General features: G+C 36.2%; 1 protein-coding gene across 1 annotated transcript in view; it reads left to right on the top strand.

The window, feature by feature from the left end:
- Nucleotides 1-27748, top strand: part of TTC21B (tetratricopeptide repeat domain 21B) — an 85897-nt gene that overhangs the window by 38403 nt on the left and 19746 nt on the right. Inside the window, exons 19-22 of the mRNA XM_065880289.1 lie at nt 4624-4730; nt 8714-8902; nt 13407-13517; nt 14437-14518. Of these exons, the coding sequence (XP_065736361.1) occupies nt 4624-4730; nt 8714-8902; nt 13407-13517; nt 14437-14518 (489 nt within the window). The remainder of the gene's footprint in view (nt 1-4623; nt 4731-8713; nt 8903-13406; nt 13518-14436; nt 14519-27748) is intronic.

The raw sequence follows: 27748 nt of genomic DNA, 5'->3' as shown, positions 1-27748 counted from the left end.
TTCTGACCAGTGTGAGGTGATACCTCACTGTAGTTTTGATTTGCATTTCTCTGATTATTAGCGATCTTTTCGTGTGTTTTTTGCCATCTGTATGTCTTCTTTGGAGAAATGTCTTTTTAGATCTTCTGCCCGTTTTTTGATTGGGTTGTTTATATTTTTGATATTGAGATTCATGAGCTGTTTGTATATTTTGGTGATGAATCCCTTTTCAGTCACTTCATTTGCAAATATTTTCTCCCATTCTGAAGTGGGTTGTCTTTTCATTTTGTTTATGGTTTCCTTTGCTGTGCAAAAGCTTTGAAGTTTAATTAGGTCCCATTTGCTTATTTTTGTTTTTATTTTCATTACTCTAGGAGGTGGATTGAAAAAATCCAGCAATGGATGTTGCTGCAATTTACTGTCATAGAGTGTTCTCCCTATGTTTTCCTCTAAGAGTTTTATAGTATCTGGTCTTAGGTTTAGGTCTTCAATCCATTTTGAGTTTGTTTTTGTGTATGGTGTTAGAGAATGTTCTAATTTCATTCTTTTTTATGTAACTGTCTAGTTTTCCCAGCACCACTTATTGAAGAGACTGTCTTTTCTCTATTGTATATCCTTGCCTCCTTTGTCATAGATTAATTGACCAGAGGTCCGTGGGTTTGTTTCTGGGCTTTCTATCCTGTTCCATTGATTTATATTTCTTTTTTTGTGCCAGTACCATTGTGTTTTGATTACTGTAGCTTTGTTGGAAGTTTCCTATAAATTGTAACTACAACCGGTGTTTAAACAAGTAAACATTTTTATAATCGTTTTTTAAAGTTGTTTTTTAAAAAAAATTCAGCATTATTAAAGAGTATAATGTACAAGTCTCCAGTTTCTCCTGTGAATTCTACTTGCCCTGTTCTCAGACCTCCCTAGAGGTAACCATTTTTGTGTTTTAGTGTATATTTTATATATATTTATGTAAATATCTAAGTGTAGTATGCATATTGTTCTTTTCAAAATGCATCATTCTTCCTATTCAGCAATTTTTTTCACATACAATATGTTGCAGATATAGTTTGATGTCAGTACATCCATATTATTCTATCTAATAGACTCACAATATTGTATAACTCCGTAAGCTATTTAACTTTTCCCCAGTTAGTCTTCCAGTCTTTTGATGTTATAAACCATGTTAAAATGAATATCCTTGTATCTCATTCTTTGGCATACACTTGCTTATATTTCTTAAGAGCAAGATGCTATGTTAAAGGGTATGTGTACTTAAATTTTAATTGGATACTATCAAATTGCCTTCTTAAAAGTTCATACAAATTTACTTTTTAAAGATCTGTACTTTTAAAATAAAATCTAGTGCTTGTTCATTGGAAAAATTTGAGGATCATAGAAGTGAATGAAAGTTGTGTCACTCTCCCACTCTCCAGAGAAAACCACGTCCTGATCAATCTCCCTGCCCCTATCTCTCACACACTATTACATAACACTTTTTTCTACCAAAAAGGAGTCATATTATACCTATAGGTCTGCAGTATGCATTTTTCATTTAATAGCCTCTCTTCATTTTGGCAGATATAGCACTTTAAAAATTTTTAACATAGGTAGTGTATTTTACTGTTTGTTAGTATCTTAATTTATTTGATGACTCCCCTATTGATAGACATTTAGATAGAAGAAAACATTACTGAGATAGAATCCTTGTTTATATAGCACTATGTACTTCCTAGAATTGAATCTTGCTCCATTGTTTTTTCTTAAAGGTAAAAATGTCCCAACATTATGTAGTATTAATTATAGAGAAAACAAACTTCTAATTTACATTTCTTTGATGATTGATAAGGTTAAGTATTATATCTATAGATCGTATTTTCACTATTTCATTCATATCCTTTGTCTTAATCCTTTACCTATTATTCATTAATCTTTTACCTATTATTCATGTTACAGATATTTTCTCCCAGGCTGTCCTTTCTTTATCAAATTACTTTATCATTTCATTGGTCAAATAGAATATTTAACTATCATATATAATACCTACCAGTCTTTTCTCTTTTTGACTTTTGAATTTCTTGTCATGCTCAGAAAAAGCTTCCCTAATCCTAACATTGAAAAAAGTTTTCTTATATTTTTCTGGGGCTTTTGTAATTTTAATTTGTGTAATGGAGAATTTTAATTTTTATAATGAAGAACTTTAATTCACATACAATTTTTACTATATAGTTTCCCAAAGGGATAGCCAATTATATCTCAGTGTCATTTATTGAAATGCCACCTTTATCATATTATAAGCTTTTTTATACATTTCACTCTGATTCTGGGAATTTTTGTTTTGAGTTCCTTCCTTCTCCCCTCCCATTTTTATTTTTGCCAATACCATGTTTTCTGTGATTTTAAAATATGTTTGGATACATAGATAAGGCAAGCCAACTCTAAATTTTCTAATATGTCTAAAATGGTCTTTTAATTTAGCTTTGAAGTTGATGCTTAAATTCTAATCTGAATGCATTTACTTATTCCATAAAAATACTTGCATGAGTCTTGTCAGACCTTGCTTGAAACACTACAGATGGCCTAAATGTGGATATGCATTTTTTAAAAGGTTGTAGAGGAGGAGAGATTCAAGTAGTATGTTTTACTTATATGGGCATAAGTATATTACATTTATGCAGTATAAATACTTTCATTTAATAATTTGCTGAGCACATCCAATGGTGTACTTAGATGCCTTCATGTGCATTACATTATATGTTATTAATGCTCACATTAGTTTTTGAGACAAATAAAATTATCTACATTTTTAAATTAGCATCTAATACTCAATTTTCTTGAGTTATCCAGGTTCACCTAGCTGATATAGTAGCACCAGGGTTCTAAGAAACATCTTAAACTTAGCATGTTTGAAAGTGAATTCCTTATCTGCCTCCCCCATCTGTTCTACGTGCAGCCTTCTCTATCTCAATAACTTCAGCCTTCTTTGTAGTTTTGAAGAACCAAAATCCTTGCCTTCACCCTTGCCCATAGGAAATCCTCTTGGTTCTGCCTTCTAGATACTTTCAGAATTCTCCTGTGTCTCATTATTTCCACTACTGTCACCCTGTCCTAGCTACATCGTCTCTTAGGTGGATGAAAGCAGTAGCCTACACCTGGTCTCTCTGTTACCCAATCCTCAACCCCACAGCTGGACACAGCCTTTCCCAACCCAGCAGCACTATTGGACCTTTTAAACAACCAAAGTTTGATCACACCTGCTCAAGCTCCCCCATGTCTCCCATTTCTCTGAGTTAACCAAAGTCTTACAGTGGCTTACATGGCCTTCACACATGCATGCTGTTGCTCCTCTGACCTCTCCTTCCAGCCTGCTCTCACCATTGTCACGGCTCCCTTGTTCCTTGTACCACCTTAGAGCTTTTCTTACCTGTAAAATAGCAATAACAAAACCTACTTCTCAGGTTGAGATTTTAAATAAATAATGATGTATTCAAACAGAATATGGCTCAGGCCATGCTGTCGATAAATGGTAGAAGAAACATCTTTTTGTTAATTATCTAGGGTTCTTTTATTACTCTTAGATTACAAAATAATAATACCAAATACTTAAATAGCACTTGACATGTACAAGACTTTAATTGCTTTGCATATATTAGCTTATTTAATAATTTACTAACTTTTTAAATTTTACAGTAATCTTATGAGATAGGTAGTTATTTCTCCTATTTTACAGATGAAAGGGAGGCACAGAATAGATAACTACCTTGTTTGACTAGGCCCTTGTTAACTAGAAAGTGATAAAGCCTAGATTTAAAACCAGACAGGTTGGCATCAAAGTCAGTGTTTATTATGTATATATGTATGTATATATATGTATACTTTATTAAGTTCTGTTATTTAAAAATAAATAGCAGTTATCTTCTTAATTGCATATACTAACTACCCCATCTTGTTTTTAAATGACTTCAATAAACAGAGGTGCTTATACACTTAAGAATGGAAATTGAGGACTTTCCTAGTGGTGCAGTGGTTAAGAATCCACCTGCCAATGCCGGGAACACAGGTTCGATCTCTGATCTGGGAAGATCCCACATGCTGAGGAGCAACTAAGCTCATGCGCCACAACTACTGAGCCCGTGTACCCTAGAGCCCATGCACCGCAACTACTGAGCCCCACACGCCGCAACTACTGAGGCCTGTGCACTCTAGAGCCCACATGCCTAGAGCCCATGCTCCTCAACAAGAGAAGCCACTGCAATGAGGAACCCATGCACCGCAACAAAGAGCAGCCCCTGCTCACCACAACTAGAGAAAGCCCATGCGCAGCAACAAAGACAGATAAACAAATAAACTAATTAATTAATTAAATCTTTAAAAAAAAAAAAAAGAATGGAAATTGAAACTCTTCTCTGTGTTGTTGTATTGTTACCTCTTGTATGTCTAAGAAAAGCCTCCAGTTCTTTAACTTTTCTTCCAGCCAGTTTTTATCCTAAATCTTTTTTTTTTCCAATTTGGCCATTCTTCAGTTAATTTACTGAACCTTTTTAAACTTTATTCACTATTTTTCAAAGTCAAGTATAAAAACTTATAGAAAAATGTAAAGATTTATTTAAAATGAATTATTATTTTTTCCCATTATATTTTATTCTTTCATAGTAAATGAACTGTCAGCTCTCACAGAGGATGGACGTTCTCAAGTTCTTCTAGCAAAAGTTTATAGTAAAGTGGACAGACCTGGTGATGCAGTTGCTTCATTACAACAGGTAAACAAATGCCTTTGTTTGTAAGGGGTTAAGGGTGGGTGATGGTCTCAGAAGGAAATGTGCCACACGTAAAAGGAAGACAATCTTTTGGCCCAACTGTCATAGAAAATAAGTCAAATAGAAATAATGATTGAATGCCAGTGGATTGTACTGTTTAAATGTATTGTTGCTAATTATTAACAATTAGGGAAGGTTGATATTTTTAATCCTGTTTTATAGCTGAGGGAGCTCGGTTTAATAACTTGTGTGAAGAGTCACATGACTAGTGTCATAGGCAGGAGTTGAACTCATTTTTTTCTTCCACTTATTTATATCTTCTTTAATTTCCTTTAATGTTTTGTGGTTTTCAATGTAGAGGTTTTGTACTCATTTCCTTAGATGTATTCCTAAGTGGCTGATGTGTTTTGATGATTTTTCAATTTCTAGTTAGCTAACAGTTTTGTCTCATACACTCTGCATCTATCAAAATGGTCATGTGACTTTTCTCCAATTTTTTTTCCTGTTTATTAAATTGATTGATTTTTGAATGTTAAACCATCCTTACAGTACTGAAATAAATGTCACTGTTGTGATTTTTCAAAAGACATTGCTGGAATTTAAAGATAGTTCCTAATATTTTGTTCAAGGTTTGTGCATATATTATGTTCATTAGAAAGGTTGGTCTCTAAGACATGCTATTTCTTTAATGTTTGGAACAATTCAGTATTAGCACCTTTGAGACCTTGAGGTTTCTTTGACAAGATTTTTATTAATAGATTCAATATCTCTAGATTTCAACACACAAAATGTGTGTGTTTCAGGCGATGTCCAATAATATTTTTTTGTTCAAATTGTGAATGAATGGAGCTCACACTGTTAGATTTCTGTGAACCCCATGTAAGCTTATGATTTCATTAAGATATGTAATCTTCAGCAATGTAATATCTTACCCTTAATTGTTGGTATGTTTTATCCCTGTTTTCTGAATTATGTGATAAAGGAATGGCACTTAACCTGAGGTTAGCTACCATTAGCTAAAAGGAAAGTGTAATTTTCATAAATTTAGACTTTCAAAACATTTTAGAAGTGAATTTGGCATATTTCATTCCATTATGAATAGCATTAGTCTCAGTGACTGGTTGCATGAGCTTCTGTGTTCTATGAGCAGACACATTGAATAACACTAAAAGACAAACTGTGGTTAGACAATGCCAACAAACCAAAATCAAATTCATTTTAAGTTTATATGTTATAGCACAGGGATTTTTCACCTTTCATAAAATTTGAAGAGCTATAACGTTCTTTTCAGCTATAATATTCTTTGCATTCTGATCTCTGAAAAAGTAAATCTTTTTGAGGTACAATACAAACAATATGAATTTGAATATAGAATTACAATACAATTCAAATAGTGTAATCAAAGTGTTTGATATTTTAAATTCATTTATTCAGCAACCATTTATTGAGCTTAATTCTCCACATTATGGAACTTGGGAGTTGCATCATAATATTTTTGCATAGTTGCTAAACATGAAATATGTTTCAGACTTCCAAAATAACTCCACATTTCTTCATCCCTCTCTGTCATCTTTTAGCCTTATCTATTATTATCTTTTAGCCCAGACTCCTCCTAACTGATCCCCATCCTCTTATTGAACAATAGAAGTGAAAATCATGGGATCCATCTTCACATGGATCACCATGATAGGACCTTGAAATTTTTGTTGAATGGCTGAAAGGAAATCATAGATTATTTTAATTAATTGCAGGAACAGTTAAAGGAAAAATCACTTTAGTGTAGGCATTATCTTTTCTGTGAAAATAAAATCTAAACTAGAAATAAAAAACCTATGTGCCATAAAACACTAACAATTTTAGGACATTATAACTTGATATAGTTTTAGTTAATATGTACAGATTATACTTGTGTTTGCTTCCTTCACTTAACATTCATTTGTATGGATTTTTCCAGTATAGCTCCATCTTCATCATATAAAAAGTAATGTGATATTCTGATTTTATTGGCATATTTTGCTTTGATGTGGTCTTCAGTAAGATACAATAAGGCTATTGAAATAAAAAGGGAAAATTAAGAATTCTTTGAAATAAGATGTTTATATATATACTTTCTTCTACCCAAGGGTTTGATGGAATTTAGAAGAATATTATAATAAAGGAAGGGGGAAGGAAAAGTAATGGTGTTGACAGATCAGGGTTAATATGCTTATTGTAAAAGACCATGAAATTTATTTCTGATAAAAGCAAGGAAAAGTATAGGGAATGGTATCAATTCTTCAAGAAAATTTTATTCTATGTGAAAATGTTTTTTAATGATTATACTTAGAGAAATTGAGCATTGTTTTATGATATCTTTAATAAAAAATGAAAAAAACTTTTGCTCAAGATCCACCCCCTCCCAACCCCCCAATTATTTATAAGAAAATTGCAAGGTATCACAAAGCCTAACTTATAAAGGTTTTTCTCTAGGAAGTTAAGCTCATGAGGTCCACCTATTTGACATTTAGAGATTTAGTTGATGCAGAGATAAAACTCACACTGTCTAGAGAAAGAAGTGCATATCTTTTAACCTAGTGCAACCATATAATTTATCATTCAAGCCAGAATACTTTTGAAAAAGAAAGAAGAATTAATAATTAAGCTGGCACAACAGGTATAAAAGGGTACTGCCCCATTTAGACCAGTTGTTTCAGAGTTCTTTGTGAGTGTGTGTGTGTGTGCACATATGCAAAACCGTGCACACTGGTACATGCATAATATAAAACATCAAATACACAAACGTGCACATACCTCTATACTTATAAACACACATTAATATAACCAAAATTAAAATTTCATGAAACAGTGTTAACCTTTACCACATGCTATATATATAGTATTTTTTAATCCTTTCTCTTTCATTTCCAAAAGAATGCTTATCATGATACCCTAAAATATTATGACCTGTGGTTCCCCAAAATAATCAGCTTTAGACCATCTTCATCAAATACCAGTTGTCAACCAACGTTTTGACAGGAGTCCCCAGAAGGGCTTGTTGTGTGTAGCATAATGTATGGCAGATGGTGGGCATTTATTGTTCATTAAATGAATGCATGAATGCATGAGTGAATGATTAGCTCAAAGTTAAAGTTTATTGTAAAGGCCTAACGCCTAGGAGTTCTCTGTCACTTGTTAAAGGAAGGTCTCGATGTTTCAGAAACCAGACTTGTGGGCGGGAAGGCTGATACTCCTCCAATTTAGCAAATTACTCTACCTCCTTAGGAGTGTCTGTGCATAGTGTGGGACCAGGTATATACACCATCAATTGGTTAGGCATTTCCTTATCATCAGACATTTGGGTTGCTTCCAGATTTGTTTTTGTTTTGTTGTTGTTGTTTTGTTTTTACAACAGGCCATTTTTTTTAATAACAAATAACATGTTTCCTTTTTTCCTTCTAAGTGATGTCCTTAATACCTTCCCAAGAATGAAACAGCTAAGTTCAATAGTGTGTTAATTTTAGGGAGTTAGTATGTTTTACGAGGGTGCTCCCCAGAAAGACGGGACTGATTTATATGCCATTGACAATATGTGGATGTACTTACTCCCTGAAACATGCCAGTATTTGATTCAATAACTTTTAGATACTATTTTATTAATTTAATAAACATTTACAGTTTTCATTTTTTTAATTACAACATGTAGACATCTTTTCTAAATATTTGTTTCATGGTTGCATTTCCTCTTAGTGAGTTTCCTGTGCATATTCTTATAACAGTGGGAAAAGATTCAGTACTTTTATAGCACTTTAGTTGCAAAGATAAGTGCATACTGGCTTATTTGCAAACAAGTACCTTTTAAAAACCTCAGTTAAGACATTTTCTTTGGATCAGGCTTTGTTAGATTGAGGGCCATTAATGCTTAAATCTGTAAAATTATGCTACATGTGAGTTACTGAGAATTGTTTAATTTCTTTTTAAAATTCCTTTTTATCCTTATATTTTTCTAGGCTCGAGAATTACAAGCTCGGGTACTAAAACGTGTTCAGATGGAACAGCCAGATGCAGTTCCTGCACAGAAACATTTAGCAGCTGAAATTTGTGCAGAGATTGCAAAACATTCTGTTGCTCAGCGAGACTATGAAAAAGCAATTAAATTTTATAGAGAGGCTCTTGTTCATTGTGAAACAGATAATAAGGTCAGTACTTTTATCAGATTTTAAGCACCTTATATTCCAGATGTCATCTAATTTCCCCAAATGTAAACTTCTTAACAGCTTATTTATAAAGATTTGAAAAGAAATGTAATAAAAATGCAAGTTAAAATATTAATATTGGTTTCAGAAATACTTCAAAGTACATGATGCCCTAATAATGTTAGTCTAAAATTATTATGAAGTGATATAAAGTAAATCTGTAAGCTCTTTTTATATTCATCTGTGTTTTAATAATTACTTTAAAACAATTCTCAAATTCAAATAAATATCTGAATCTAGAGGATTCGATTCAGTTTACTAAACAGCTATTGTATTTTCATTGCTGTTTGGTGCTGGATATACAGAAGCAACTAGATTGAATCTCTTAACTTCAAATGGCACAGCGTGAGAATAAATGTAAAGATAATAGTATAGAAAATTTATACACATGGCCAGTTTAATTTTTTTGAAAATTTTATTTTATTTTAATTATATTGGAGTGTATAGTTGATTTACAATGTTGTATTAGTTTCAGGTATACAGCAAAGTGATTCAGTTATACATATACATATATTCATTCTTTATCAGATTCTTTTCTCATGTAGGTTATCACAGAATGTTGAGTAGAGTTCCCTGTGCTATGCTATGTAGGTCCTGGTTGGTACTTGTTGGTTACCTGTCTTGTGTATAGTAGTGTGTGTATGTTAATCCCAAACTCCTGATTTATCCCTCCCCCACCACGTTTCCCCTTTGGTAACCATAAGTTTGTTTTCAATATCTGTGAGTCTATTTCTGTTTTGTAAATAAGTTCATTTGTTTCATTTTTTAAAAACTTAGAGTCCACATGTGAGTGATATGATATGATATTTGTTTTTCTCTTTCTGACTTACTTCACTTAGTATGATAATCTCTAGGTCCATCCATGCTGCTGCAAATGGGATTATTTCATTATTTTAATAGCTGAGTAGTACTCCATTGTGTATATGTACCACATCTTCTTTATCCATTCCTCTGTCGATGGACATTTAGGTTGCTTCCATGTCTTGGCTATTGTAAACAGTGCTGCAGTGAACAGTGAGATGCATGTATCATTTCGAATTATGGTTTTCTCTGGATATACACCCAGGAATGTGATTGCTGGATCATACAATAGTTCTATTTTTAGTTTTTTTCTAAGGAAACTCCACACTGTTCTCCATAGTGGTTGTACCAATTTACATTCCCACAAACAGTGTAGGAGGGTTCCCCTTTCTCCACACCCTTTCCAGCATCTGTTTCTGTTTGTAGAATTTTTGATGATGGCCATTCTGACCAGTTTGAGGTGATAACTCATTGTGGTTTTGATTTGCGTTTCTCTAATGATTAGTGATGTTGAGCATCTTCTCATGTGCTTTTTTGGCCGTCTGTATGTCTTTGGAGAAATGTCTAGATCTTTTGCCCATTTTTTGGTTCGGTTGTTTGCTTTTTTAACGTTGAGCTTCATGAGCTGTTTGTAAATTTTGGAGGTTAATCCCTTGTCATTTGCATTGTTTGCAAATATTTTCTCCCATTCTGTGGGTTGTCTTTTTGTTTATGGTTTCATTTGCTGTGCAGACACTTTTAAGTTTAATTCGGTCCCATCTGTTTTTGGTTTTTTTTTTCCATTACTCTAGGAGGTGGATCCAAAAAGATATTGCTGCAATCTATGTCAGAGAATGTTCTGCCTATGTTTTCCTCTAAGAGTTTTATAGTGTCTGGGCTTACATGTAGGTCTTTGATCCATTTTGAGTTTATTTTTGTGTATGGTGTTAGAGAATGTTGTAATTTCATTCATTTACATGTAGCTGTCCAGTTTTCCCAGCACAATTTATTGAAGAGACTGTCTTTTCTCCATTGCATAGTCTTGACTCCTTTGTTGTAGATTAATTGACCATAGGGGCGTGGGTTTATTTCTGGGCATTCTATCCTGTTCCATGGATCTATATTTCCGTTTTTGGGCCAGTAACATACTGTTTTGATGACTGTAGATTTATAGAATAGTCTGAAGTCAGGGAGCCTGATTCCTCCAGCTCCGTTTTTCTTTCTGAAGATTGCTTTGGCTATTTGGGGTCTTTTGTGTCTCTGTACAAATTAAAAATTTTTTGTTCTAGGTCTGTGAAAAATGCCATTGGTAATCTGCTAGGGATTGCAGTGAATCTGTCGATTGCCTTGGGGAGTATAGTCATTGTGACAGTGTTGATTCTTCCAATCCAAGAACATGTTATATCTTTCCATCTGTTTGTGTCATCATTGATTTCTTTCATTGGTGTCTTATAGTTTTCAGAATTACAGGTCTTTTGCCTCCTTAGGTAGGTTTATTTCTAGGTATTTTATTCTTTTTGATCTGATGGTAAATGGGATTGTTTCTTTAATTTCTCTTTCTGATCTTTCATTGTTAGTGTGTAGGAATGCAAGAGATTTCTGTGTATTAAATTTTGTATCCTGCAACTTTACTGATTTCATTGACGGGCTCTAGTAGTTTTCTGGTAGCATCTTAAGGATTTTCTATGTATAGTATCATCATGTCATCTGGAAACAGTGACAGTTTTACTCCTTCTTTGCCAATTTGGATTCCTTTTATTTCTTTTTCTTCTCTGATTGCCAGGGCTAGGACTTCCAAAACTATGTTGAGTAAGAGTGGCAAGAGGGGACATCCTTGTCTTGTTCCTGATCTTAGAGGAAATGCTTTCAGCTTTTCACCATTGAGTATGATGTTAGCTGTAGGTTTGTCATATATGGTCTATATTATGTTGAGGTATGTTCCCTCTATTCCTACTTTCTATAGAGTTTTTATCATAAATCGGTGTTGAATTTTGTCAAAAGCTTTTTCTGCATCTGTTGAGATGATGATATGGTTTTTATTCAGTTTGTTGATATGGTATATCACACTGATTGATCTGCAGATACTGAAGAATCCTTACATCCCTGGGATAAATCCCACTTGATCATGGTGTATGATCCTTTTAATGTATTGTTGGATTTGGTTTGCCAGTATTTTGTTGAGTGTTTTTGCGTCTGTATTCATCAGTAATATTGGCCTGTAGTTTTCTTTTCTTCTGGTATCTCTGTCTGGTTTTGGTATCAGGATGATGGTGGCCTCATAAAATGAGTTTGGGGGAGTATTCCTTCCTCTGCAGTATTTTGGAATACTTTCAGAAGGATAGGTATTAACTCTTCTCTAAATGTTTGGTAGAATTTACCTGTGAAGTCATCTGGTGTTGCAGTTTTGTTTGTTGGAAGTTTTTTTTTATCACAATTTCAGTACTTGTGATTGGTCTGTTCATATTTGCAATTTCTTCCTGATTCAGTATGGGGAGATTGTATCTTTCTAAGAATTTGTCATTTCTTCCAGATTGTCCATTTTGTTGGCATATAGTTGCTTGTAGTGTCTCTTACGATCCTTTGTATTTCTGTGGTGTCCGTTGTAACTTCTCCGTTTTCATTTCTAATTTTATTGATTTTTGCCCTCTCCCTTTTTTTCTTGAAGAGTCTGGCTATAGGTTTATCAATTTTGTTTATGTTTTCAGAGAACTAGCTTTTAGTCTCATTGATCTTTTCTATTTTTTTTAGTCTCTATTTCATTTATTTCTGCTCTGATCTTTATGACTTCTTTCCGTCTACTAACTTTGGGTTTTCTTTGTTTTTCTTTCTCTAGTTGCTTTAGGTGTAAGGTTAGGTTGTTGATTTGAGAGTTGTCTTATTTCCTGAGGTAGGATTGTATTTCTGTAAACTTCTCTTAGAACTGCTTTCTCTGCATCCCATATGTTTTGGATCATGATGTTTTCATTGTCATTTGTCTCTAGGTAATTTTTGATTTCCTCTTTGATTTCTTCAGTGATCCACTGGTTGTCATGGCCAGTTTTATAAACTAAAATGTTATTACTCTCAGATCTTGATAGATGATCAACATTTTAAAACAATACGCTAGTAAATGGCTAAATATTTAAATAAGTGATGTAGAACATGAGACAACCGTGTTCTAGAATTTAAAGTTTAAGGTTAGACGTTTTGAAATAATACAACTCTTTCAGATGTAAGGCAAAGATAATATTTATTAAGTCATAACGAAATAGGTACCTTGTTCAGTGGTGACTGAAGTAACTGGAATCATAGTTGTACATCTGGAGCATACCTGCTTCAAGCGTTTTATTTTACAAATGAGGAAACAGGTTTAGAGAGGTAAAGGGCCCCATCATGGAGAAGCTTGGACTAGAATCATAGCTCCTAATTTAAGACCAGTGTTCTTTTCACAATGCTTTGTGTCTCTGTACTTTTCAAGTGAGGCACAGCCTGTTTTTCCTTTTTTTTTTTTTTTCCAGTATAAGTGAAACTAGAGATGAGCAAACCTATAGTTTTCCTGCTTATCATGCTTGGCCTTTTTATTGCAATAACTTTTGGTCAAATAAAGTTTCATCTGTGCCTACACATTTTCTTGTTTCACTTTTTATTCCAAACATTTTCTGACTAATCTTGCCCTTCTTCTCTGTAGATAATGCTAGAGCTGGCACGATTATACCTGGCACAAGATGACCCTGACGCCTGCCTGCGGCACTGTGCTCTGCTTCTCCAGAGTGACCAGGACAATGAAGCTGCCACCATGGTTAGTCCAGGAGCCTTCACTGCTGTAAAGGCAGTTGTGTTTTATATTTATTCCATGGGGCAGTTTCAAATTTTAACTGATAAAATAGTAGATGAGATGCCTGGCTCATGTTGGCTTTTGGAAGAAATAACACTTTTAACATTATTAGTATATTTTACCAATAAACACCAAGACTCTCTTTATTTTATGAGAATGGTGAACTTAGGTCAGGTTTTTGCTTGCCTTTTTTGGGCCTAGTTAATTTTTCCTTATGCTTGGTCAGGAGGAGTTCATGTGGTAAAGCTCTAATTTGCTAAAGACTAACTGTTACCAGTTTGAGTTACAGAAAAAATTCTTCATGTATCATTTTAAGGTGTGTGTTTATTAAATAGAGTTTTGCTTTTCTTTCTCATTTTTACCTGGGTTGAGGTTTTTGGTAGCTTTTCAAACAGCTACATAGATGACAGTTTGTGAGGTTCATTTAATAATTTTACAAATGAGTCAGTGTAACTGAGAAGAAATATAAGACCTCCCCCTTTTAAAGCACTTGCTCATTTTAAATTCCTTTGAAATACTTAAGGTTTCAGAATGTTCTGCGTTTTCTTTTAAAATCTCGTTATTTTAGCCAAGTGAGACAGAGAGTGTGCAGTTCCCTTCAAGTTTCTGTTTTTAGAATAACTACTTGAAACATATTTTATGCTAAAAATACAGTTTTTGCAAACAGAAATGTTTCACATCCTTGATTATCTTCTGTTATACTGATCTCAGTGCTAATCTGCTTAAGGTGTACTTGAACTTGACTTTTAAATGGCTCCGTTTTATAAAACTTTGCCCTCCTTATGTTTCTCATATGTGTTTTCATAGCAACCAATCTTGATAGGAATACTATGCTTTGTAAAATATATGGCAATATTTTTAGAACCAACGTTTACCTTTATAGATGATGGCAGATCTCATGTTCAGAAAACAGGACTACGAACAAGCCGTGTTTCATTTACAACAGCTTTTAGAACGAAAACCAGGTAAATATCCACTGATTATACCTTGTAATGCGATCAACTCCCTTTCTCTTCTTTTTGGTATGCTGCTTATTCCACACCTGCCCTTGAGCAGCTGAAATGGTTATAAGAAAAATGACTGGTCATTAAAGTGACTGGTCTCACTTTAAATCATGACCAGAGACCCCAGATGGGCCCTCAGATTCTGCCTGGCAATCCTACTGTACTTGTCTAATGAATTCACTCACTCCATCCCCCTTTTATACTTTCTCCTCTCCACAAACCTCTGACACCCTTTCCCCTCTTCTTGTCCTCAGCTAGAAACCTTGCCTCCTACCTCATTGAGAAAACGTGAGCACCTGGAAGAGAACGTCTCCCTCTTCCTGTCCCCAGGTCGGCCTGCTCCCCAGGTCTGCCACCCCACCTGCAACAGCTGCTCCCTGTGGGCACTGGATCCCTCCCCTCCCCTCCTGAAGGGCTTTACTTCTGCTGTTCTGTCTCTCCTGTACCATCATCTTCTTCCCAGTCAGCATATAAATATGCTGTGACACCTGCCCACTTAAAAGACATTAGTAAATAAAACCCAGCTCTTAAGTCTCCAGTTACTCTCCCCTTCCAATTACAGCTCCATTTTCCACTGTAGCAAATTTCCTCTGAAGGATTTCTGTCTGCTGTCTTCACTGTCTCCTCCACTCCTGCACTCCAGGGAGGCTGCTTCTGCAGGGTGGCCAGTGCCCTCCGTGCTGCCAGACCCAGGTCTGATTCTCAGTTCTCTGCTTTCTGGGCCTGACAGTGTACTTAGCACAGCTTACCTCCTCCTTCATGAAAGATGTCCTTGACTTGTCTTCCGGGATGCTGGGCTTACCTGGTGTTTTCCCAGCTGACCGCTCTGTTTCACTCTTCTTTGTTAGATCTGTCTTCTCTTTATGACCTTTAAATGTCAGAGTGTTCTAGACACCATTTCTCAAACGTTTTCCCCTTTAATACCTTCACTGCTCTAGGTGACTTCATCCAGGCCCCCAGCTTTACGTCCAGTGTCCAGTCCCGACTCATCTACACCACTGCCTATTTGCATTCCCACTCAGCTGCCTAGGAGGCTGTCCAGCTTAACCTGTCCAAAACACAATACTGGATCTTTTCCTTCCCTCCAGATCTACTCCTTCTCTTTTTCTCATTTCAGTAAATGGCATTACCATTTATCCATTTACTCCAGTCCCAAACCTTCTAGTTACCTTTGTCTCATCTTTCTTCTCATATACCACGTCCAGTCTGTCAGCAAATTCCTGTTAGCTCTACCTTCAAAATATGTCTAGAATCCCATCACTTTTACCACCTCTACTGCTGCCACCCTGGTCATTTCTCACACAGATTACTGCAGTATTCTCACAACTCACCCCTGTTTCTATGCCTTGCCTCCAAATAGTTTAGAAATGCTTTCAGCTGAAAGTAGTGGTTATCCTCCCCCCCATACTCTAGTGGCCTAAATAATTATGGCTTTTATTTTTCTCTTATGTTAAAGAAATTTAAAAGTAGATTGTGCTGGGAATGGCCCAGAGATTCCACGGTATCATCAGGAAGTCTGAGTCCTTCTGTCTTTTTCTTCTACCATCATTAGCCAAACTTCCATTTTAAGTATCACGTCCAAGATGACTGCTGTAGCTCTAGGCATTGATGTTCCTGGATGGGGAAGGTGGAGGTGGGCCAAAGGGCATACCTCCTCAGTGAGTCATCTTTTCTTTCTTTAAAAAAAAAAAAAAAAAAAAAACCCTTTCTAGAAGCACCTCTGTAGCTGCAAAACAGAGTGGGAAATGTCATCTTCTAGCTGAACACAGTGCCACGTAGAATAAAATCAGAACTCTGATAGTGAAAAAGGAAGGGATAGTAGATATTAGGTAAGCAACAGCCCAGGCAGGTTAGTTCCTTGAGACGCTCCAGTTGCTGTTCCCTCTTCCTGGAGTATGTCCTGCTTTATTCCACTCAGAACTTTGCTCTCATGCTGCCTCTTCCTGAGGGTGCCCTTCCCCAGCCATCCTATGTCAATAACACCTCATTGCCCTCCATCCTCTTATCGTGTTCTCAGTCCTTTGTTTTATATTGCATTTGTAAAAGAAAGCAAAACAAAAATTGTAAATAATAGATCATAAGCATCAAGTGGCCAGGACCTGGGTCTTCACTGCTATGAAGATGCAGAACAGTATCTGGCTGAGTATAAATATTGGATGAATAGAAGAGTGGGAGGAGAAAAGGAAAAAAGGGAGATGGGAGAAAGGGGGAAGGGAAGGGAATATATGTTACTTATGTGTCAAAGTACTGGCTGAGAAGAGTTTGTGATCTCAGAGGAAGTCCTCAAGCTGTCGTTCAGTTCTTCCAACCCCTGTGCCTTGTCTCGGGATGATGCCATGGGCAGTCAGAGCTGCCTGGGTGGGGCAGCGTGCACACAGAGGTGGGCATGCCTCAAGGAGGACAGCTCAGAGAACCAGATGCACTCGACTTGTTCCACTTACTAATGCTGTCACTCGCTGAAGGTTTGAATTTATAGAACAGTCCCTTCTGCTTACAAATAAAACATTCCTAATTCCTAGTTAGGGCAAAGATTAGAAGGAAAAAGTCTTGTTCTTATGGTGATGTCAACACTTTAAATTTCTCATTATTTTTATCATCTTTTAAGATTGTCTCCCACCTTTGGACTTCCTCAGGTCATGTCGTTTCTCACACTGTCTGCTCCAGCTCATATTCAGATGTTATTTGAAAGACTGCTCTTAATTCCTTTAACTTCTTACCTTTTCTGCTTACTCCAAGTCTAAAATATGGGCCATCCTCCCACTTCATTTGCCCAAACCTTACTCATACTTTCTTCAGGCCTAAGTTGTCTTCCTGCCATGGGTTCTCTCTTGGTTTCTATACTCTTGTTTTGTTTTTTTTTCCTTCTCTGAACTACTGTTTAAGGTAATGCATGTAATATTTTCATTCTGACTATCTCAAGCTGTTCCCGTATTGCAGCATTTCCCTCTGAGTCAGTGATCCAACCTGGTTTCTTTAAAAAACAGACCTCTTTCCTTGTGAATATGTTTAAGCCATTGGTGTCAACAGTGCCCTTGCATGTAAGATTTGAGGAAGCCCCTCATCTGTCACGTGACTTTTGTATCACCCAGGTTACTTGGCCCCAGCACTTTTTCCAAATACATAATAGTGGTGCTCTGGACTGTCTACTTAAAAACAAATATAAAGTGAATTATTTATTTATAAATTCAGTAGAACGACCTAGTACTCCAGAAATACCAAACAACATACAACCACCAGCATCAGGTATATTTCCAGGTACATAGATGGTGCAAAGTAATTGTTTACTGGTTGGATGGCTCAATGAATGACTGTGAAATACCAAGTTGTTTAAAAATACAAAGTTTTAAGTACATTTTTATTGTCTGTGTGATATTTTGTATTTAATCTTGCATTCTATGCTTTATTCCTAATAGGATTTTATAAACTTACCCACTAGTCAATTTTTTCAGAATTATTCTAAAATCTGTGCATCTATACTTACTTTGTCATGTGTTATATAGGTCATCCTCAGTAGCACATCTTATACTTTAAAGCTGTGTTTGAGCTTACTTCAGAAATGTACTATCTAATTTGACTTAACCTAGCTAGTAGAAAATTCTCCATATAGATCTAATTACTGCTCTCTTGACAGATTACAAACCTTTTCTCTCAGAATCTTCAAATCATCCTGAGTTCTCCCCTTCCCTCACACTAATTGGTTAACAAGTCCTATCAGTTCTCTCTGCTGAATAACTAACTATCACATCCTGTCCATCTTCTCCTAGCTTACCACTCTAATGAAGAACTTTATTACCTCTCACCCGGACTAGTGCAGTTTCCCAGCTGATCTTCCAGCCTCTAGTCTCTTGCTGTTCCAGGCCATTGTAGGAACTATCATATTAATTCTAAAAAATCGAAAACTAGCCCTCTGCTTAAAATTCAGGATGACTTTCCAGGGTAAAGTCTAAACTACAGCATTATTTTGATAATAATACACCCCAGGATTACCCTTCCATCCATATTTCTTATCCCTCTTCCTCTACTTCAGCATCTAGCACTCTCCATGCTCTTCTCAGCCCTGTCTTTGCACATGCCACCTGCCCTTGGAATGCCTTTGTCTGCCTAACAAGACTCAAAAGTCTGATCCTCTGTGAAACCTCTTCTGCCTCCCCCAGGCAAAGTTAGGAATTCTGTGCATTGTAATTCCATAGCACTTCATGCCTAATCACATCACATTATGGTTTTTCTTGATGTTTTCTCACTGTTCATTAATAAACATGAACTAACTTTTCAGAATATAATACATTTTAGCTTTCGACACATTTCTTAAGTGCAGAAATTTGCCTTCTGTCAGATTTCATGGTTAACCAAAAGACAAGTTAATGTAATCTAACCTATCAGTGGTAATTATAACTTCAACTAATAATGAATGCATTTCAGTAATATTGTAAGGTGATAATTATTCAAGAAACTGGCCTCCCAAGGTTGACTTTAGATAATATCAGTAATATTATATATCACACACATTAGCAAAATCATACAAACAACTGGGGGCCAGAAATTTCAACCTTTACTTCCTGTCTAATCCAATTTAGCTTCTAGATTCTGTGGCTTCATTATAGGGTAGTCATCCTAGTTCTTAACAAAATATTTGGCATTATAGATATTACTATTGACGTTTATAGTTTTAAAGCTCTTTCATGCTTTTATTTGGTTTCCATGGCACTCTGAAGGTCAACATTATAATCCTGTTTTAAGAAAGTAAGTGATTCTAGACTCAGAGAATTTGAGTAATGTGCTGGAATTCGCATAAAAGACCAATATTCGAATCCTCTTTCTGAAACCATACTCTGATCGCGCTCCTCTTTTTAGTGATACCAGAAGGCAGACAGAACAACATTTTGAAACCCAAGATTATGGGTCAAGAAAGGCAAATGGTGGGGGGGAGTGATCAAGATGGTGGAGTAGTAGAATGTGAAGCTCATCTCCTCCCACGAATGCATCAAAAATACCTCTACATGTGGAATGACTCTCACTGAATATCTGCTGCATGCTAGCAGAAGACCTCAGACCTCTGAAAGGGCAAGAAAATCTCCACATAACCGGGTAGGACAAAATTAAAAAGGAAGAAAAAAAGAAAGTGAGAAAGGAATTGGGGATGGGACCTGCTCCCCTGGGAGGGAGCTATGAAAGAGGAAAGGTTCCTGCACCCAGGAAAGTCCCCTGATGGAGAGATCAGCAGTTACAGAGGGGGTGCTTCTGAGCCTCAGAGGAGAATGCAGCAACCGGTTTGCAGCAGCTAGAATGGAGAGAGACCTGCACAGATTGTCAGTGCCACCACTCTGCACTCCCCAGCCTGAAACACACATCTTCTGGTGCTGGTGGGGGCTGGGTGCGGAACCTCAGGCTTCGGAGATCAGACCCGGGGAGAGGACTGGGGTGGGCTGCGTGGAAACTCCCTGAAGAGGCTGGAGTCTGGTGCAGCTGCACCCGCGGGCGTACGCACAGGAAGCCTGGGCTGCCTTAGAGGCCAGGCGCCATTGTGTAGGTGGTGTGCAAGGGGAGGGGTAGGGCCTGCCATTACAGCTTTTTTTCCTGTGTGAGCTCTCAGGTGGCAAGACACAGCCCGCATGAGCTCCAAAAGCAATTGTGAGCCACCACTGTCCCCTAGGCTTCAGGACCAACTGTGAGCCACTACCGCCCCTGTACTTGAGGAGTGGTCTCAAGCCACCAACTCCACCCTGCTGGACTCCAGGAGCAGTCGTGAGCCCCCTCTGCTGCCGTTGTGTGCTCCAGGGATGCACGTGAGCTGTCACCACTGCTGAAAACCCCACAGCCCAGGCACCAGCTGCTGCATCTGTGCACCCCCTTCAAGGGGATAATGACCAGCACATACTGAGGAAAGCGGCGACAGGCATCCATACTAAAAACAGCCCTTGCACCAAAAATATTAAACCCACACGAGCTACGCAGGGATGCTCCCACGTATAAATAGCCCTCCAAGACCATAATAGACAACTGTTTCTCCTAAACTCACAGAATAAGAGAAATAATATAAATAAAATGAAGAAGCAGAGGAACCACTCCCAGTTAAAAGACCAAGAGAATTCCCCTGAAAGAACAAACAATGAAGCAGATCTCTTCAGTCTAATAGACACCAGTTTCAAAAAGGAGATAATGAAAATACTGAAGGAATTAAGAAAGGCTATCGAAAGAAATGCAGAGTATTGTAAAAAGGAACTAGAAACTATAAAGAGGAACCAAGAAAAATTAGAAAACTCATTTGTCAAGACAAAGACTGAACTAAAGGCAGTGAATAGCAGAAGAAATAATGCAGAAGAATGAATAAGTGACCTGGAAGATAGAGTAATGGAAATCACCCAATCAGGACAGAAGACAGAAAGTCAAATGAAAAAAAATGAAAACAATATGAGACCTATGGAATAATATAAACCATGCAAATTTATGCATAATAGGGATTCCAGGAGGGGAAGAAAGAGAATAGGGGATGGAAAATGCATTTGAAGAAATTATGGCAGAAAACTTCCCAAACCTAAAGAAGGAAACAGATAACCCAGTACAGGAAGCACAGAGGTAGAAAATCATCCACACATAAATATGACATCAAAACCAGCAATCATGAGAAGAGGAGAGTACAAACACAGGATACTGAAAATGCATTTAAAATTAAAAGACCAGCAACTTAAAACAATCTTATTTATACATAGACTGCTATATCAAAACCTCATGATAGGGACTTCCCTCTGGTGGTACAGTGATTAAGACTTTGCCTTCCAATGCAGGGGGTGCAGGTTTGATCCCTGGTCGGGGAGCTGAGATCCCAGATGCCTTGGGGCCAAAAGATCAAAATATAAAACAGAAGCAATGTTAACAAAATTCAATAAAGACTTTAAAATTGGTCCACATCAAAAAATCTTTAAAGAAAAAAAAAACACTTCATGGTAACCACATACTGAAAATCTACAATAGATACACAGAAAAGGAAAAGGAATCCAAACACAGCACTTAAAGTTAGTCATCAAATCACAAGAGAACAAAAGAGGAAGGGAAGAAAAAAAGACCTACAAAAACAAATCCAAATCAGTTAACAAAATGGTAACAGGACATATATATCGATAATTACCTTAAATGTAAATGAAAGACATAGACTGGCTGTGTACAAAAACAAGACCTGTATGTATATGCTGTCTACAAGAGACCCACTTCAGGTCTAGAGACACATACAGACTGAAAGTGAGGGGATGGAAGAAGGTATTCCATACAAATGGAAATTTAAAGAAAGCTGGAGTAGCAATACTCATATCAGACAAAATAGACTTTAAAATAAAGACTGTTACAAGAAACAGAGAAGGACATTACATAATGATCAAGGGATCAATCCAAGAAAAAGATGCAACAATTTTAAATATATATGCACCCAACATAGAAGCACTGCAATATATAAGGCAAATAGTAACAGCCATAAAAGGAGAAATTGACAGTAACACAATAATAGTGGGGGACTTTAACACCCAACTTTCATCAGTGGACAGATCATCCAGACAAAAAAATCAACAAGGAAACACAGGCCTTAAATGACACATTAGACCAGGTGAACTTATATTTATAGAGCATTACATCCAAAAGCAGCAGAATACACACTCTTCTCAAGTGCACATGGAACATTCTCCAGGACTGATCACATGCTGGGCCTCAAAGCAAGCCACGGTTAATTTAAGAAAATGGAAATCATATCAAGCATCTTTTCAACCACAATGCTATGAGATTAGAAATCAACTACAAGAAAAAACTGTAAAAAACAAAAACACATGGAGCTTAAACAATATGCTACTAAAGAAGCAGTGGATCACTGAAGAAATCAAAGAGGAAATCAAGAAATACCTAGAGACAAATATCAACAAAAGCACAGTGATCCAAAACCTATGGGACACAGAAAAAGCAGTTCTAAGAGGGAAGTCATAGCAATGCAAGCTTACCTCAGGAAACAAGAAAAAGCTCAAATAAACAACCTAACCTTACATCTAAAGCAACTAGAGAAAGAAGAGCAAACAAAACCTAAAGTTAGTAGAAGGAAAGAAATCATAAAGATCAGAGCAGAAATAAATGAAATAGAGTTGAAGAAAATAATAGAAAAGATCAATGAAACTAAAAGATGGTTCTCTGAAAGGATAAACAAAATTGATAAACCTTTAGCCAGACTCATTAAGAAAAAAAGGGAGAGGATGCAAATCAATAAAATTAGAAATGAAAAAGGAGAAATTACAACGGACACCATAGAAATACAAAGGATCATTAGAGACACTACAAGCAACTATATGCCAACAAAATGGACAACCTGGAAGAAATGATAAACTCTTAGAAAGATACAATCCCCCAATACTGAATCAGGAAGAAATTGCAAATATGAATAGACCAAACACAAGTACTGAAATTGAAGTTGTGATCAAAAAACTTCCAACAAACAAAAGTGCAGGACCAGATGGCTTCACAGGTGAATTCTATCAAGCATTTAGAGAAGACTTAACATCTATCCTTCTGAAAGTATTCCAAAATACTGCAGAGGAAGGAATGCTCCCAAACTCATTTTATGAGGCTGCCATCATCCTGATACCAAAACCAGACAAAGACACTAGAAGAAAAAGAAAACTGCAGGCCAGTATTAGTGATGAACACAGATGCAAAAACACTTAACAAAATACTAGCAAACCAAATCCAAGAATATATTAAAAGGATCATGCACTATGATCAAGTGGGATTTATCGCAGGGATGCAAACATTTTTCAGTGTCCGCAAATCAGTCAGCGTGATACACCATGTCAACAAATGAGTAAAAACCATTATCATCGTCTCAATAAATGCAGAAAAAGCTTTTGACAAAATTCAACACCGATTTATGATAAAAACTCTCCAGAAAGTGGGAATAGAGGGAACATACCTCAACATAATAAAGGCCATATATGACAGACCCACAGCTAACATCATACTCAATGGTGAAAAGCTGGAAGCATTTCCTCTAAGATCAGGAACAAGATAAGGATGTCCTCTCTAGCCACTTTTATTCAACATAGTTTTGGAAGTCCTAGCTGTGGCAATCAGAGAAGCAAATTGGAAAAGAAGTAAAACTCACTGTTTCCAGATGACATGATGCTCTACGTAGAAAATTCTAAAGATACTACAAGAAAACTACTGGAATCCATCAATGAATTCAGTTGCAGGATACAAAATTAATACACAGAAATCTCTTGAATTCCTATACACTAAAAACGAAAGATCAGAAAGAGAAATTGAAGAAACAATCCCATTTACCATCACATCAAAAATATTAAAGTAGGAATGAACCTACCTAAGAAGACAAAACACCTGTAATTCTGAAAACTATAAGACACCAATGAAAGAAATCAATGATGACACAAACAGATGGAAAGATATAACATATTCTTGGATTGGAAGGATCACAATATTATCACAATGACTATACTCCCCAAGGCAGTTGACAGATTCACTGCAATCCCTAGCAGATTACCAATGGCATCTTTCACAGAACAAAACATTTTAAATTTGTATGGAGACACAAAAGACCCCAAATAGCCAAAGTAATCTTCAGAAAGAAAAATGGAGCTGGCGGAACCAGGTTCCCTGACTTCAGACTATTCTACAAAGCTACAGTCATCAAGACAGTTTGGTACTGGCACAAAAACATATAGATCAATGGATCAGGATAGAAAGCCCAGAAATAACACCATGCACCTATGGTCAATTAATCTTATGACAAAAGAGGCAAGACTGTACAATGGTGAAAAGACATCTCTTTAGTAAATTGTGCTGGGAAAACTGGACAGTTAGATGTAAAAGAATGAACTTAGAACATTCTTTAACGCCCTCTCTTTTACATCTTTATTGGAGTATAATTGCTTTACAATGGTGTGTTAGTGTCTGCTTTATAACAAAGTGAATCAGTTATACATATGCATATGTCCCCATATCTCTTCTCTCTTGTGTCTCCCTCCCTCCCACCCTCCCTATCCCACCCCTCTAGGTCGTTACAAAGCACCAAGCTGATCTCCCAGTGCTATGCGGCTGCTTCCCACTAGCTAGTTATTTTACGTTTGGTAGTGTATATATGTCCATGCCACTCTCTCACTTTGTCCCAGCGTACTCTTTCCCCCTCCCCATATCCTCAAGTGCATTCTCTAGTAGGTCTGTGTTTTTATTGCCATCTTGCCCCTAGGTTCTTCATGACCGTTTTTTTTTTTTTTTTTTTTTAGATTCCATATATATGTGTTAGCATATGGTATTTGTTTTTCTCTTTCTGACTTACTTCACTCTGTATGACAGACTCTAGGTCCATCCACTTCACTACAAATAACTCAATTTCGTTTCTTTTTATGGCTGAGTGATATTCCATTGTATATATGTGCCACATCTTCTTTATCCATTCATCTGTTGGTGGACACTTAGGTTGCTTCCTTGTCCTGGCTGTTGTAAATAGAGTTTCAGTGAACATTTTGGTACATGTAATACCCTTTTGAAAAATAAACTTAAAATGTGTTAAAGACCTAAATATAAGGCCTGATGCTATAAAACTCTTCAAGGAAAACAAGCAGAACACTCTTCAGCATAATATGAGCAATATCTTTTTCATCCACCTCCTTAGAGTAATGAAAATAAAAACAAGTAAATGGGACCTAATTAAACTCAAAAGCTGTTGCACAGCAAAGGAAACCATAAACAAGACAAAAAGACAACCCACAGAATGAGAGAAAATATTTGCAAATGATGTGACTAACAAGGGATTAATCTCCAAAATCTACAAACACCTCATGCAGCTCAATAGCAAAAAAACAAACAACCCAATCAAAAAATTGGGCAGAAGACCTAAATAGACATTTCTCCAAAGAAGACATTTAGATGGCCACAAGGCACGTGAAAAGATGCTCAGCACCACTAATTATTAGAGAAATGCAAATCAAAACTACAATGAGGAATCACCTTACACCAGTCAGAAGGGCCATCATCAAAAAGTCTGTAAACAATAAATGCTGGAGAGGGTGTGGAGGAAAGGGAACCCTCCTGCACTGTTGGTGGCAATGTAAATTGATACAGTCACTATGGAGAATAGTATGGAGGTTCCTTAAAAAACTAAAAATAGAGCTACCATATATATGATCCGGCAGTCCCACTCCTGGGCATATATCCAGAGAAAACCATAATTCAAAAAGATACATGCTTCCCAATGTTCACTGCAGCACTGTTTACAGTACCCAAGACATGGAAGCAACCTAAACATCCATCAACAGATGAATGGATAAAGAAGATGTAGTACATATATCCAATGGAATATTACTCAGCCAATAAAAAGAACAAAGTAATGCCATTTGCAGCAGCATGGATGGACCTGGAGATTATCATACTAAGTGAAGTAAGTCAAACAGACAAATATGATGTCACTGTATGCGGAATCCAAAAAAAAATGATACAAATGAACTTATTTACAAAGCAGAAACAGACTCACAGACTTAGAAAACAAACTTATGGTTACCAAAGGGGAAAGGTTGGGGGGAAGGGATAAATTGGGAGTTTGGGATTGATACATACACACTACTATATTTAAAATAGATAAGGACCTACTGTATAGCACAGGGAACTCTGCTCAGTATTCTCTAATAACCTAAATGGGAAAAGATACATGTGTATGTATAACTGAATCAACTTTGCTGAACACTTGACTGTACTCCAATATAAAATAAAAATTAAAAAATATATATATAAAAACAGCTTTATTGATATGTAAAAAAAAAAAAATCTCTCAGACAAGCAAAAACTAAAAGAATACAGCAATACTAAACCTTTCCTTAAGGAAATATTGAAAAGTCTTCTCTAAATAGAAAAGAAGTAAGAATATATAGGAAAGAGAAAAACACAGCTGGAAAGCAAATCACCTGAATAAGCCAGTACACAGATTTAAAAAAAAAAAATCAGAAAATTTCTGTGAAAGTGATGATAACCACAATGAACAGCAAAAGGAACAACATGAAGATGTAAAAAGATGGGTGAGGAGAGTAAGAAAAAGTGGATTTTTTTTTTCATTTCCTAGAATGTGTTTGAGCATATATGACTACCAGTCTAAGGCAAGTAGATATAGGATGGGGTTAACATACTTGAAAAACAAGGTAACCACAAGTCAAAAACATGCACTAGATTCACAGAAACCAAAAAGAAGAGAACATAAGTATAATACAAAAGAAAATAATCAAACCACAAAAGGAAAAAAAAAAAAAAAAAGGGACCAAGCAGAAATATAAAATGAATGGGAAAACAAGGTTAAAATGCAATAAGTACGTATCAATAACTATGTATGTAGTTGGAGGAAGTGCTCCAATCGATAGAGCACAGTTGGAGGAAGTGCTCCAATCGATAGACACAGTAGCAGATTGGATAAAGAAAACAAGAGCCTACAATATGCTGCCTACAAGAGACCCACTTTAGGGCAAAGGACACACATAGATTGAAAGTGAGGGGATGTAAAAAGATATTTCATGCAAATGGAAATAAAAAGAAATCAGGAGTGTCATTGCTCATATCAGACAAAATAGACATTAGAACAAAGACCATAAAGATAAAGAAGGACACTATATAATGATAAAAGGAACAATACAAGAAGAGGATTTTATACTCATCAACATATATGTACTTAATATAGGAGCACCCAAATACATAAAACATACTAAAGGGAGAAATTGACAAGAATACAATAATAGTAGGAGACATTTACACCCCACTCACATCAATGGACAGGTCTTCTGGACAGAAAATCACTAAGGCAACAGATCCTAAGTGATATAGTCAAACAGTCAGACTTACTTGATATGTTCAGGACATTACATCCAAAAAAACTACACATTCTTCTCAGGTGCACATGGAACATTCTCTAGGATTGACCACATATTAGGGCACAAGACAGGCCTCAACAAATTTAAGGGTCTAGAAATTATCTCAAGCACCTTTTCTGACAACAATGGCATAAAACTAGAAATCACAGAAATGAGAAAAAAACGGTTTCATGGAGACTAAACAACATGCTGCTAAAAAACCAATGGGTAAACAATGAAATCAAAGAGGAAATTAAAAAATACCTGGAGACAAATGACAATGAAAACACAACCATACAAAATCTATGGTGTATGGCAAAAG

This window comes from Phocoena phocoena, chromosome 7, assembly GCF_963924675.1.
Source record: "Phocoena phocoena chromosome 7, mPhoPho1.1, whole genome shotgun sequence".
Classification (NCBI taxonomy): Eukaryota; Metazoa; Chordata; class Mammalia; order Artiodactyla; family Phocoenidae; genus Phocoena; species Phocoena phocoena.
This window is presented reverse-complemented; position numbering and strand designations above follow the sequence as displayed.